Source organism: Penicillium malachiteum, assembly GCF_028827825.1.
Source record: "Penicillium malachiteum strain IBT 17515 chromosome Unknown utg000003l:1.0-4950554.0:1.0-4952489.0, whole genome shotgun sequence".
Taxonomy (NCBI): Eukaryota; Fungi; Ascomycota; class Eurotiomycetes; order Eurotiales; family Aspergillaceae; genus Penicillium; species Penicillium malachiteum.
The window spans coordinates 471,760-485,674 of record NW_026643096.1 but is presented as its reverse complement, the minus strand read 5'-3'; the positions used below and the strand labels follow the sequence as shown (position 1 = coordinate 485,674).

General features: G+C 48.6%; 5 protein-coding genes across 5 annotated transcripts; 3 read left to right on the top strand and 2 right to left on the bottom strand.

Annotated features, from left to right (window-relative positions):
- Positions 1-676: 676 nt before the first annotated feature.
- On the bottom strand, positions 677-1,276 carry N7483_006502 (aminoglycoside phosphotransferase family protein; the record flags this gene model as incomplete). Its single annotated transcript, XM_057089939.1, has 1 exon — positions 677-1,276. One exon carries the CDS (start codon positions 1,274-1,276, stop codon positions 677-679), a length of 600 nt encoding a protein of 199 aa, XP_056944680.1.
- A 1,008-nt stretch (positions 1,277-2,284) lies between these two features.
- On the top strand, positions 2,285-4,472 carry N7483_006501 (uncharacterized protein; the record flags this gene model as incomplete). The annotated part of the gene is made up of 6 exons (XM_057089938.1): positions 2,285-2,391; positions 2,465-2,499; positions 2,572-2,641; positions 2,707-2,874; positions 2,940-3,280; positions 3,334-4,472. The coding sequence occupies 6 exons, from the start codon at positions 2,285-2,287 to the stop codon at positions 4,470-4,472; spliced, it is 1,860 nt and encodes a 619-aa protein (XP_056944679.1).
- Positions 4,473-5,679: 1,207 nt separating this feature from the next.
- On the bottom strand, positions 5,680-7,977 carry N7483_006500 (uncharacterized protein; the record flags this gene model as incomplete). Its single annotated transcript, XM_057089937.1, has 1 exon — positions 5,680-7,977. The coding sequence occupies one exon, from the start codon at positions 7,975-7,977 to the stop codon at positions 5,680-5,682; it is 2,298 nt and encodes a 765-aa protein (XP_056944678.1).
- Positions 7,978-8,348: 371 nt separating this feature from the next.
- N7483_006499 (misato family protein) lies at positions 8,349-10,059 on the top strand (the record flags this gene model as incomplete). Its single annotated transcript, XM_057089936.1, has 5 exons — positions 8,349-8,420; positions 8,470-8,672; positions 8,726-9,164; positions 9,227-9,738; positions 9,798-10,059. The coding sequence occupies 5 exons, from the start codon at positions 8,349-8,351 to the stop codon at positions 10,057-10,059; spliced, it is 1,488 nt and encodes a 495-aa protein (XP_056944677.1).
- A 2,378-nt stretch (positions 10,060-12,437) lies between these two features.
- On the top strand, positions 12,438-13,675 carry N7483_006498 (uncharacterized protein; the record flags this gene model as incomplete). Its single annotated transcript, XM_057089935.1, has 2 exons — positions 12,438-13,278; positions 13,332-13,675. The coding sequence occupies 2 exons, from the start codon at positions 12,438-12,440 to the stop codon at positions 13,673-13,675; spliced, it is 1,185 nt and encodes a 394-aa protein (XP_056944676.1).
- Between the last annotated feature and the right edge of the window lie 240 nt (positions 13,676-13,915).

The following is a 13,915-nucleotide window of genomic DNA, read 5'->3' as shown; positions in this document are numbered from 1 at the left end:
AAGATTGGAGTCAATGGGCCATCTGAATTTCCGGTTCAGATCAAAATTCCTATGTTTTGACCCGTTTCCCGCTATGATCATGGGCATAGTGGATCTGCAAGGGCTGGACCAATTGTTGACCTTGTTGACCGGGATCGTTCTGCAGACTGAGATCGAGCTTACTAGCTTTTGGAAACCAATAGGATAGCAGAGTAAGCAACTTCTCTTCAATGGTGTTAAATCAAATATCTCATCGGCAGCAACATTGAAAATTAGTACACGTAGTCGATCCAGATGTCTTGATGTTCATTGACTTGATGGTACACACGACTCACGAGTCTGGTTAGGCAGCCCGGGTCTCTCCGCCCAACTGTGGAGTCACGGTATACATACTCAGTGCTAGTAGGTGTCTCAGTGTCTGGTATGTACGTATGTACTCCGTTAAGTGGGCACTGTACACCTGGCATCTATGTATGTTTATAAACTTCAAGAACATATGACAATCTAAAGCCAGTAAATTTTTATTTCTTGGATAATTGCCGTTTTTAAGGTATATGTAGCTCATCTTAGATGACTATGACGGTACATATACGACCAACCGACCTCGGAAGTAGTCACAATTCTACCGGCCCTCATCCTTGGGCTTCCGCACATGATAAATATGCCAGGCCCAGGTGATTATGGGTAGCTGTCAAATTCAAACAACCCTTGCCTCTCGGACTCTACCCAAGAGCCACCAATGAGCATAGCGTTTTGGCGAAATACAATCGGGCAGAAACAGATACCAATCATCCTCCTCGTATGGAGCTAAACAGTTAGTGCACTTGAAAGCTTCGCAGTATTCAGGGTAGAATCCACTATATTCCCAATCAAGAAGTCCAGTGACAACCCATTGGTTACAGTCATCGATGTCAACCGTAATGTTTTCTGGTCGAAGATCACCGTGCGTGAAAACGATCTTCATCTCCGTGGGTGGAGTCGGGTAAAGTTGACGAAGCAGCTCAATGAAAACTTGACCGCCAGGATGAGGGCTCGAGAACATGAATTCTTCAAATTCAACAAGGCTTCGAATCGGCTTCTGACTCTTCCGTAGATGTCTTCTAATGTCTTTGCAACCTTCACCGGCCACACCTCCAAATGCAGAACCGGAATTGTGAGGTATAGACCTTAAATTTGACATAATCATGCCCAGCTGATCTCTAATACAAGTCTTCTGGTCGTTGTTCATTTGAGGCCACACTGTCGCAAGAGTCTTCGATGGCTTGTAGGTCTGAAAAATAAGAGTTATGCCACTCATTTGTACATACCCTAGAGGTCTTGGAGCAGGGATGTCAGGTTTGTGACATTCAAGATATTGCAGTGTCGTGTATTCAGTATCATCATCCAAACGCCGTACCACTTTAACAATGATCTCGTCGTCAGGCCTGAAAAAATCATTTGTTCCGGGACCGGAGATTTCCAAATAACCTCGCTTGTTTGCACGAGATCAAATATCCGCTGAGACAGACCTTCTGGCAAAGGTTCTGTAATTTGCGATGATTCTTCGAGTAGCCTCGATACCGTTGAAGAAAAAGGCCAAACAATTTCAACGGGATCCGAAGGTCGAAGACAATCACGTATGTCACTCTGTCGTTTTGTAGTCTCGAACGTCTCTGTCGAAGAAAATCTATCAGGCTTGCATAGGCATTGGCATTCCATCAAGTCTTACTGTTTATTTCCTTGCTTTCTTCTTGATGCTCGCCTTGAAATTCGACCAGACGGGTAGAATAGTCCGGGGTTGCATCATCAAGTTGATCTCCGGGTCATTATCGACGGCGGCTTGTAATTTTCTCAATGTATGAGTGTTGAATTTCGCGGCCTTTGATTTCGGGCGCGATGAGGTAGCTCAAGCATCTTGTTTGTTTTCCAGTTTCCTATCGACGGTGGTGTGCTGCGACATTTTCAATGTTTCCAAAAGGTTCCCAATGCTGCAGCCCTAGACATTGGGGGTTGGCAGCCGACTATGCTTCTTTTCCGGATTATGAATCGAGATGAATAATGTCGTTAACTGCAGTCAGCAGGATCGGATTATGAGGAGAGAGGAAATTTATTGTCGCAATTTTTAGAACGATTGAAATTAGATGGAAGTGTATCGTAGTCATATCTTCTATCTTAAAGACTTGATATTAGATGGGATTGGACCATTGTGGGGGAGCTTCTGCCTGAGGCCAGCATCAGCGGAGACGGGTATCGCTTCTCCAAGTTCCTCAGCTTCGTACCGTGTTTCCCCGAGCTTAAGTGGCGTCTCGACTCCGCCTCTTTCACAATGCCAGATGCTAATAAACTATTTGGCATCGACCTCTCGCGCTCTGCAATGGAGTCCCCTCCAGGAATTGCAGCCTTGTTCGTCATCTCCTTCGACATCAGGACCGGGTAAGTCATACTCCCCTGTAACCTTGCAAGCTCCGATGCATGGAGGGGCATATCGCTGATACGTGTATAACAGTTATGTGGTCTCATGGAAGCGAACTGCACCGGGAGGTAAGCAAGAAACAACCCCTGCGCCTTATTCAAGACCCCTTCGGCTGTGCGGAACTGACACTCGTCTGATAGTCGAGATTGAAGGAGTGGTGGAATACAAGTCGCTCCCCTCCGGACTACACAATGTGACGGAAGACCTGGTGTGAGTGGTTCAGACATATCCCAGACTGTGCTCTCCCAAATATATCGCTAATCACTCGTTGATAGGTACTTCGTCGAAGACCGATATGCCGGTATCAGCGCGTTCCTTAACCGACCCGCCGCCGAGGTAGAGCGCAATGCGCGCATGTTCGCAATTGGAGTGCTGGTTCCGCTGAGCTCAGGAAGACTTGGAAAAAGCTGGAGACACGCAGCGAAGCTTAAGGAGCTGGCATTGTGAGTGGCATGCCGCCTAGGAGAACTGAAGGGATACAACAGACTAATAATCGAACGTCACATAGGAAATATGCCGAGAATATGTCTGATTTACAACCGTTATTAGACTACTGGGACGCTTTCCAGATTGGAGGTACCGAGTCAGCCATTGACTCTCCTATCGATTCACCCTCAAGCCTTCGGTTCCGACCGGGAGACGGACCAGATACTCGCAACCGAGCATTCAGTGATGCAATGGTTTTGGAGACGTTGAGGCCGGCCTTAACGCCTTTCCACCCTGCATCCTCTCTTCCAGCCTTCCTAGATTGCTTTGGACCATTGATCTTCCCATTATACAGAGCGGCACTGTTGCGTAAGCGTGTCCTCTTTATGACCGAAGCACCGGTGCATACACCGTGTAATTATGGTATGTCAATCTACTTAGATTACGCTATGCTCGATCGGCTAATCTGATACCAGTCTATGATCTGTCATTACTCGCATCTCTCCCCAACTCTCTTCTTCAAACCCTCCCCACAGATCGCACCCCACCATTGCGACCCCGCCCCCTGTTCAACGTTGGCATTCACGATATTCCCTTTCTCTCTACCTTTGACCCATCGCGATCAGACTTTGATACCGAGACGGATCCTAGCTGGATTGCTTGTTCGACGGATAGTGTCCTGACCATGAAGCCTGATCTCTATGATGCACTCGTCACTCTTCCCCCGCCATCCTCCAAACAAGCTACCGAGCGAGCCTTCCCTACTATCAGTTTAATAGACCACGCAAGCACAAAACACAACTCAAGTCAGGCAATCGAACTCAAGGCCACTCAACGGGATGCTAGGCGGTACGCCATGCTTCGCAAAGGCTTACGGCAGTTCGCACAAGACCGGTCTGCATCAGATACAGATCACAGCTCCGATACAGAGTCGACATATTCATCAAGTCCGATTGTTGAGCCGCTTTCCTGGACCAGACTGGCTTACACATCATTCATCTGGTGGGCCTCAGCGGGCGAGAACCGCGACGGCCTATCGGAAGAAGAGGAGGAACATCAAATCGAACAAGACGCCCGACTTCTGGCAAGCGTGGAGAGTCTTGCGTACCCTGGCCCCAATTCCAATCGTAGCCGCTCAATGCGTGCAGATGAAACTAGCCAGGAACCTGCCGAAGTGGCGCTGGTAGCCTACTTCCGTCGTCTGACTACCCAAATTTTCTACACACTTGCTGGTGCCATTGCTCGGCATGATCATGATGGCGAGGTCGATGCTTACGCTGATGCTCCTTACCTTGATGATCCTGCTGACGATGAAACCGACCTCTCCCTTTCGCATTCACGACAGTCTATTCCCAGCGATGATGGTGAAACACCTCTTCTCCGCCAACGGGCCCACCCGCATACCACATCTCGTCACGAGTCCGATGCAGCGCATCATGACCACGATACCGAAGATCCGATCAACATCACCGTTGCCGATATGGCCGAGATGGGCCTTGACGTATGGAGCGCTACGGACAGGATCTTCGTCGAGGAGCTTGTATCCCTCTGGTGGGGACGCTCAGCATACGTCGATACCGCTCGCATTCGGTGCTGCGGTCTATCCATATTGTAGAAAGATGTATCTCATAATCTCTCCTATTTTGACTCATTTTTCTTCATCTTTATCTTTGTTGCTCGTCTCGGCTTTTCTCTGAGGCTCGAGCCAACTGTGCCCAGCGCGGGCCATAGATTCAATGTTCCATGTTCAATCTCGTACCGCGGTCCAATTGACGCGGATTTCTGACAAGCGCTATCATTTGAAATAACACCAGCTAGTTCTTATCTATCATGATGCCTGGCTGGTCCTGGTCAAGGCTTCATTCATCTTGAAACGCATCATGTTTTGCGTTGACTCACAATCTGATATTGAGAACACGTCGTTGTCTATCTGCCTTCATCTCCTGTACATATAGCCTGTATGCCCATTTGCTCTAAGGATTATGTCTGGTGTCTAAGTATTACAAGGTTAGTGTCATACACATTTGCAATGCCCGACCTTCAATTGACTACCTACATCTATTCGAGCTATACATATAGAAACTAGGTTCCTTACTAAGTACTGGGGCTACTAGTATAACCTTGGAACTGGAATGAGCCAGTACTAGTAGTATCTCAAACCTTGAAGCTCGGTGGATGATACCAGTCTGGTTCAACATTTGAAGTCGATGACTACCTAGGTAGTACTCTAGTACACCACTGCCAGTCAACTGGTAGGTACCTAGGTAGCGTCCATACTAGTATCTACCTCCAGGGCTAGTAGCCCCGCCCAGGTGGAGGCATATGTACCTAGGTACATCCATGGATGCCAGTGATATATGTACTAGCTTGGGTACTTGATTATTACTAGGAGCGAGGACCTCGGGAGCTTGTCTATATGAAAAATAACAATCTCATGTGAAATAATCATTAATAAACAGCTGTTTTGAGATGGATAACACCATGAGGACAAAGGAAATATGTAGTGAATGTCGAAATCGGAGATAAAAATCTCCAAAACAAGTGGGCAACAAACTGGGTCTATGATAATCCATACTCATGAGACTCCAAGTGGAAAGAAATATGAACAAGCCCGGAATTATCGCAGCGCCATGCGAAGTAAACGTGATACCAAATCATAACAATGGCCCGAAAGTGAAAACAATATCATAAATGGAAAGAAACAATTAGATGCAACCTGCGCCGGGGGTATTTTGCAATTTAAAGACAAGAACCGGCTGAATAGAACAGAGAACAGGCGTGAGAATTCATAAACGGGAAACAAGGTCCTCACTGGACTTGATTCATCGTCGGAACATACGGACTGGCGCACTCATATCCCGACGCTCAACGAGGTCATTCTCGGGTTTCGAGGAATGGGTCTGGACGTTTGGGATACGTCGTGGACCTTGACCTGGAGTTGTAGCGGTACTCCCAGCTGGGCCTGCGGCACGTCCGGATATTTCGGCTGCGCTCACTGAGCGGACATTGCTGCGGGCCCGACCGCGTCGTGCTCTGATCTGTGCGAGAGCTTCTTCACGGTTGATGGGCTGATCAGGGAAGAAGGAGGCGGCAGTCCGGGAATCCATTGCTTCACGGAGAGGAACTCGCTTCGTCATTGAGCTCATTGAGTGAGATGAATATTCAGTTCTCACACGAGGCCTTGACGAGCGTGAATCAGTGGATTCATGAGGTTGGGTCTTTTCGATCATATCCGCCTCTGGTGCTTTGCGATGAGCCATTCTTGATGCCCGAGGCTCGTCGGTTGGCGTGGAGGACTCTACATGTCGGTTGGAAGCGGCTGATTCCGTCCGAGATTCCGTCCGACTTTGGCGAGATTGAAGTGGATTGTTTAAAGGAGTCGGTGATACTCGGGTATCAGTCCGTCGGGGTGGAGGAGGGGGTCTGGGGTTGTCGCGGAGCGGGGATGGAAACGTTTTGAATGTACCGGTCTCAGGTGAAAATGTGACTAAGGGTTCTTCCGGCATGGGCATCTTCTCAGGAGGCTCTGTAGGCTCAGGCTTCACGTCTTCAGCAGACTGGACGCTGTTTTCGTATGAAAGAGACACGGGAGGCTCAACAGAAGGGGTATGGCTGGAATAGGAGGCGGAATGAGAATTGTACTCTTGCTGGGCTGCCTCTTCCTGCATCTGTGAAGCTCTTTCTTCGGCCTCAGCCTGTATTTGTGCTGCCCTTTCCTCTGCATCTGCTTGGATCCGTGCAACACTGGCCTTGGCTTCTGCTTGCATGCGTGCCACTTCGGCCTCTGCCTCTGCCTTGAGCCTTGTAACTTGTGCCTTTGCCTCTGCTTCCAATCGAAAAATTCTCGTCGCCTCTTCCTGTGCTTGCGCTTTCATCTCCGTGGCTCTTCTCGTTGCCTCTGCTTCCAAGCGAGCAATTCTCGCTGCCGACTCTTCCTGTGCTTGCAATTCCGCGGCCGCCTTCGCCTGTTTCTCTGCTAGAGCCTTTGCCTTTGCGTGCTCCTCTGCTTCCACTTGAGGCTTTTGAAATTTCTCAAAATAATCGGCATCGTAGATATAACGGCGTCCTTCATGTTCGGCAATACGACAGGAGCATCGCTCGAACTGACACTCAATATTCATGAAGTGGACCATTTCCTCAGCTTCGGCTCGTCGGCGGCGTTCGAAGTGAAGTTCATCCTGAAGATCGTCAAAGGATCGAGTATCCATGGCCGGCACAGAGTCGGTGGTCGTGGATAAATCCTCGACGGGAGATGTAGCACCAGATAATCGAGGTCGTTTCGGAAGTGTGGCCTCCACAAAGCTCTCTCCGTCCCTCTCCTGAGCTGGCGATCTGATCGAGTCGGCGGCGGCTCGCTTCGGGCGGCGGGGTGTTGTCAAAAAGGCAAGGTCACCTTCGACCAGCGATAATCTTCCGAAGTCCTCCTTTCTGATCTCATGTGCGCGTGCGTCCAAGGTATTCGAGTGGTTCGTGGTTTCCATAGATCGTAGTTGACCCTTCAGTACTTCAAGCTCTTCAGTCAGGCCAGCAAGGGCATATGCACGTTCGAATGCTTCTTGTTTCGCCTTGTTCTTAGCCTCCCGCTCAGCAGATACCTCATCTTTCAAAGCCTTGGTTTCGGATTTGGCGTGTTTCAACTCCTCTTGGAGTTTGACTAATGTCGAGCCGGCACGAAACGCCTCTTTTCGGGCCTTTCGGATTTCTTTTTCAAAAATTGATCGTTCGTGTGCTTGACGCTCTTTGGCACCGTGTAACTCTTCCAGTAATGATTCAAGACGTTCACTGATCCGACGCTCTCGTGTCTGTGCCTCTGAAAGTTCCTCTTGAACCGATGTAAGAACGGACTCTGCTTCTTCGCGTCCTAGGATCGCCCTCTGCAGCGCGGCATTATTTGTTACCGACTGTCCTTGTCCAGGGCTGGCACCACGAGCGAGACTGTTCAAGAAAGCCACTTTGGCTTGAACTTCTGATACGCCTCTTGTGCTTTTATGATGTAGAGATAGAAGGTCGGAAGGGAGGGAGGGTGAAGCGGGGATAGTGGTTTGTTGATTCATTCGTTCCGGTGATACGGGGTTGAGTGCCTTCGTAGGGCTCAGGATTGGACGTGTCGGAGAGTCCATCGCGGGCCTTGTCGAGAAGATGTAGGTGTCAAATGCCTGGTGTCAAGAGGTCATGGGTGCAGGCTTGGAAGGATGATTGTTCACGAGAGAAAATCACCGTTGGAGTTTGGACGAGTGACGCACCCACACGATCGTTGTTTATTGCCTTTTTCGTGTGTGTCAGGTGATCGTTGCCGTGGACACAACTCGAGCCTTCCCCGTTTAGGTTAGTCACGCGTCGATAACCATGGGGCATATCATCACGTGGGGGCTAGTTCTAATCGGGGTTAGCGCGGGGATAATCACATCAGATTCCACGAGCATTCCAGAAGCTGAAGAATAGAAGATCTACCGAGAGAGAAATTCCCCGCTATTTCAAACTAACAAGCAATATGCACGAAGTTGTTACCTTGCAGTTAGGCCAACGCGCCAACTATCTGGCGACACATTTCTGGAATCTTCAGGTAACGTAAAGTGCCTGCTTTGGTATGATTAGGTCTAATGCATTAGTAGGAGTCATATTTCACATACAATGAGACTGAAGAGTCTCCAATTGATCATGATGTTCACTTTCGTCCCGGTGTTGGTGCTGATGGGTCAGAGACCTACACCCCAAGAACCGTCATCTATGACCTGAAAGGTGGATTTGGCACCCTGCGGAAGTATAATGCGCTCTACGAGATGTCTGAGGGTATTCAGAGCGGACAAGGTCTCTGGTAGGTATCCATCATTCTTCTAATTTATGGGCGCTCATCTCACAAGGATATAGGGACGGGCAAGAAGTCATTCAGAAGCAAGACCCTATTCTACAGAGTGCATACCAGAAAAGTCTAGATCTGGGCACTCCTGCACCTAAATTAACATCAGAGACTGTGCGCTACTGGTCTGATTATAACAGAGTCTTCTACCATCCTCGATCCATTGTCCAGTTGAATGAATATGAGTTAAATTCCCAGATCATGCCCTTCGAGGACTGGAATGCTGGCGAAGAACTTTTCAGCGACCTTGATAAGGAACATGACCTGTTGGATCGAGACTTGAGACCGTTCGCTGAAGAATGTGATCAATTACGAGCAATCCAGATTTTCTCGGGAGCGGATGATGCTTGGGGTGGCTTTGCAGCCCGTTATATGGACCGATTGAGAGATGAATACGGCAAGAAGAGTATCTGGGTCTGGGCCATTGAAGATGGTCATAAAGTCCAACGTGTGCGTTCGATTGACACCTGAAATGTACAAAAAAGAAAAAGTTGCTAACTTTTTTTCAATAGCATCACCAGATGAAGAAAGACGTAAACAAGGCCAAGTCGCTCTGTGCCATCTCGCCACAGTCCACCCTTTATGTCCCTATCATGGATATTCCTCAGAAGCTGCCAAGCTACCTCAATATTGACCGCCAATCACATTGGCAAACATCTGCCCTTATTGCATCTGCGCTCGAAACTGTAACATTGCCATCTCGACTAAGGCCATACCATGACTTTGAAGCCTCGTTGGCTGGTGATGATGGCAGACACACCATTTTTGAACTGCAGTCAACTATCAACCCTAAGAAGAAGGATGATAAGCAGCCGGAAACTGAAGACAGCGACCCACCCAAGGCGGAAACCGAATTTGACATCGATTTTACGTATGGAGAAACCAACAACAAGAATGCGCATATTTTCAATCAGGTCCAAGTCACCCGAGGAACCGAGCGTGGGGAGTCTACTGATTCAGCGGATGGTGATCTTGGTCGTCTCCGAAAACTCCGACTGTACAATTCTGAAGCTATGCTTCAAAGGTATGTATTTTCCCGTTTTTTATTATCTTGACTGCTCATTGTGCTCATACATCACATAGCTATTACACTCCCCTTCGACTTCCTGTTCTAGACAGTTTCCCCCAGGATCTTTACCAAATCCCTCAGGCTAACGAGGGAATCAATGTCTTTGCTGCACTGACCGCTTCCACCCGGACAGCAGAAAGAATCAAATCCATCCAGGCCACCACTGCCCGTGCACTCTCCATTGATGAACGGGAGGCCATGCTCAATGGGCTAGGCGAGATCAGGGAATCCTACGAGACCGGCTGGAGCAGCGGATCCGACGATGATGATGAGTAAATAGACTCCGTGTCTAGAATAGAAAAAAAAGCCACTTTATTCTTTACCATGACGTTACTTTTTGGAAGGTTCGGCTGTTGTGCCATAACTTCTTTTAGTCCCCTTGCATGTTGAGATGCGGCGATTTTCCTCCCTGCGCCAAGGCACTCAGGACCCTATATTTAGTGACTAGTAGTGTCGTTGATAATATGAGACTGCTGGTAGTGGAAAGACTAAAGATGCATAATCCGTAGTAAACTCTCTGAATACGAGGACTTTACTCAAGTGCTCACTCGAATGATGAAACTGCACCTATGATATAGGACGATGCAGATTAAGTCATGTGGTTCTATAGAACTTCAAGACCCTGGATGTCCTGAGATACTTTGTTCTGCAAAAATCCGAGACAACATAGTTCCCTGGGTGATGGGGTGACTCCTAACACAAATCTCTGACTCAATGTTACTTCTCAGCTTCCTTCCTTTCCGGCGGCTGGAGGTGTTCAACCTGTACACAATTGAGTCAACCATCTCTTCTAAAAACTGAAAAGGAGAGCAGACCAGGTCCGAGATGTAAATGCTGAGATGACCAGCCCCTCTCCGCCACCAGTTCCTTCAAAGGATGAAGGTCCGGGTGTCACCAGTTGTGTTGTCAACATTCAGTCCTTCGGCTCCCGCCAAGTGGGATTATTACACCAAAGGGACGGGGGAGTAACCATGGAACCCCAGACCATTCCGAGACATGAGAAGTGACATCTCAATTGTTGGAGCCAAAAAATTAAAAAATAGAGGATTGGAGGGAAATAATGCTCAGGGCCATGAGCCGTCTCTGACATCATAAGCATGGAATGAGGTGCTCTGCCAATGGGGGGCCTACTTTTACTATGTATATCGCGCGGACCCTCCGAGTCGGCAACTCCCCCGTAATAACGTGTCTTAGCTTAGTTCAACCGATGCAGGGCTTCATGGAGTGTCCACTTCCTGCTGTCAGTTATATTCTGTCAGGTCCTCGAGTCTTCTTGGAAGGGGGATTCTGTCATGTAACGTTACCTGCATAAGCCACTTTAAGGCACTGGATCAGGACGCCCAACTGACTCCCGGGTAAAGAAAAAAACATGAGCCGCGGATCCACTGTAAATGAGCATGATTATTATCAAAGTAATTGATCAAAATGATTGATGATGCAAAAGGGCTTGCAGGGAGTCAGGGACTGCAGAAACTCGTGGCATCCATCGTGGCCCACTAGGACCCAAAACATGGACCCTTTCCCCAGGTCTAGCTCATAAAATTCAGAATCCCCATCCTCTTTTGGAGGAAAGTGTCTTGCCTGACTTTTCCCACAATGTTTTTTTTGGGTTATTGGCAAAAGCCGGTACATGCTTGAACTTAGGTACCGGAGTGAGATTGCCGTGACGCTTTTCATTCGTGATGTTTCCCCACGAAATTATCACTAACCCAACAACTCATGAAACCTATCCTTTGTCCGAGCACAAATATTTTGAACTTCTTTTTTCTGATCCCATGACGGAGGATTTATAATTGAACTTAGAGTTCTGAGTTTTTGTTTTACCTAGTCCTCATGGTGATGACAGAGGCTGACATTAGGAACCAAAATTAACCTCTATTGCTCAGGGTGGGTATGAACGCCGTGTATCCCCAACGCCTCCAACATGGCTCTCCCCGGATAATGAGCTAGCCATGAGCTTGTTGCCACAGTTGCAGACATAAGTTACCAAGGCTACATCTGCATCATCGGGTCGCCTAGATTCCCGTTCCATTCAAGCATCTGTCTCTCGTTGGATTGAGTTTGGGTGTATGTATTCCGGTGCTTCCATCGAGCGAACCAGAGACTCTATATCATTCGGGGAGTGTTACAATTGGCGCATCATCGGTGGCTGTCACCGAGTCAACCGGGTTAATACACCGGTACTAGCTTGGGCCCTGCATCGCGACCCAATCCAGCAGAGCTTGTCGGATTACGCCTTCCAGTGCACACGGGACTTCTGTATCCACTAGATCCTGTGTCCATGCCAGGTCTGTCGACTACCTAGGACAGGTGTCAATGCGTACCACTCTTGAGCTTACTTGCTGTCTGGTCTCAAATGTCGTACGGATTGAGCCTAGCACCATCCAAATCGAGACGAGGCCTTTTCCCGATACCAGGAAGCATGATATCCATCCCCCAAGGGTGGATGTGCTCGGTACCTTGGGAACCAATGTATAAATTCAACCACTGTTCTCGCTTTTTCTGACGTTTTCTGGTTCATTTGTGAATTCATATTAGGAACTCTTTCGCTACGGTTCCTGCTTGTCTCTCATTTCCAAGGAACTTATATAATAAACCACTAGTAGTTTACCACTACTACATTCTAATATTCTTACTCTCGCTTGTTGGACAGAATGCGTGGTATCCCGATTCTTCTGATTTATGCCGTCAGCTTAGTCTCTGGCACTGTTCTGCCACGAGAGCTTGCTGGCGAGGCTCTGATTGCAGTTCGTGGTGATGGTGGAGGTGGAGGAGGAGGAGGCGGAGGCGGAGGAGGAGGAGGAGGAGGAGGTGGTGGTGGTGGTGGTGGTGGTAATGATCCTCCACCTGGAACGACCACTACGGCCAGTGGGACCGGAACTCCATCATCTTCCCCAGTATCTTCAACTAGCCCTCCAACCAACTCCACTAGTCCTGCAACTTCCACTGCGCCGGCAACCTCCAGCGGAAGCACATCCGAGTCTTCTACACTGCCACCAACTTCAGCCCCATCCACCACTGCTAGTAGTACAGAATCAACACCTCCTACTACAAGCTCTACTGGGCCAGGAACCACGAATGGAAGTACATTGCCACCATCTTCATCCTCTTCTCCAACTCCAACACCATGTACAACTGAGACTAGCACTGCATCACCTCCTCCGAGTACCACATCTACTCCGTGTACTACTGAGAGCACAGCATCGCCACCTTCTTCAAGTGAACCATGTACAACCGAGACTTCAGAACCTCCAACTACCTCTACAACTCCATGTACCACTGAGACCGCAGTGCCGCCACCTTCGTCAAGTGAACCTCCCTGCACAACAGAGACTACAGCGCCTCCTCCACCTCCGACTACAGTTCCATGCAGTACCGAGACTACCACGGCTGTGCCCCCGCCCCCAACGACAACTCCATGCCCCACCGAATCTACTACTAGTAGCTCACCTCCAGTCACCACCACTACTATAATCACCACAACAACATGCCCTGGTATGTACAAAGTTAAGTTCCATTGAGTCCAGGATAAATGCTGATTTTAATAGTTGGATGGTCAACTATCACGAGTGGAAGTTCTGTCGTTAGTCACCCGGTAACTCAGACTAGTACTTTGACTCTCACCTCTGTGATCACTTGCACCGAGGGATGCACTGAGCCAACGGCGCCACCACAGAGCGGCTCATCTTCAAGCCAGCCCACTGAGCCTACATCCTCGGCACCGGGAATTCCGACTTCGGCTCCTTCGGCATCTAAATCCGTATCTGTGCACCAATCCTCTAGCACGTCTGTTGCAACCACAACCCCTACCTTCAATGCCGCCTCGTCCCAGTTCAAGAACTCTGTGGCTGGTGTTCTACCCGGTTTGGTTCTTGTGTTGGCTCTAATCTAATTTTCAAGACGCTGTGACAGTGCTCTCGTGGATAGTCAAGATACGTAAGAGCTGGATTGACGTCTATATGCCAACAAATTGGAAAAAGAAAAAAGGACCAAAAAAATATTTGATTTCTTGTGGAATATTGCGTTTGTGTTGAGATTCTGGATTTTTATGCTACTTATTCTACTAATAACCTTCCTTTAAGTGCTTGATTGGGGCCCGGGGACCCTTGTTTACCTGGGTTATGGAGTTTTA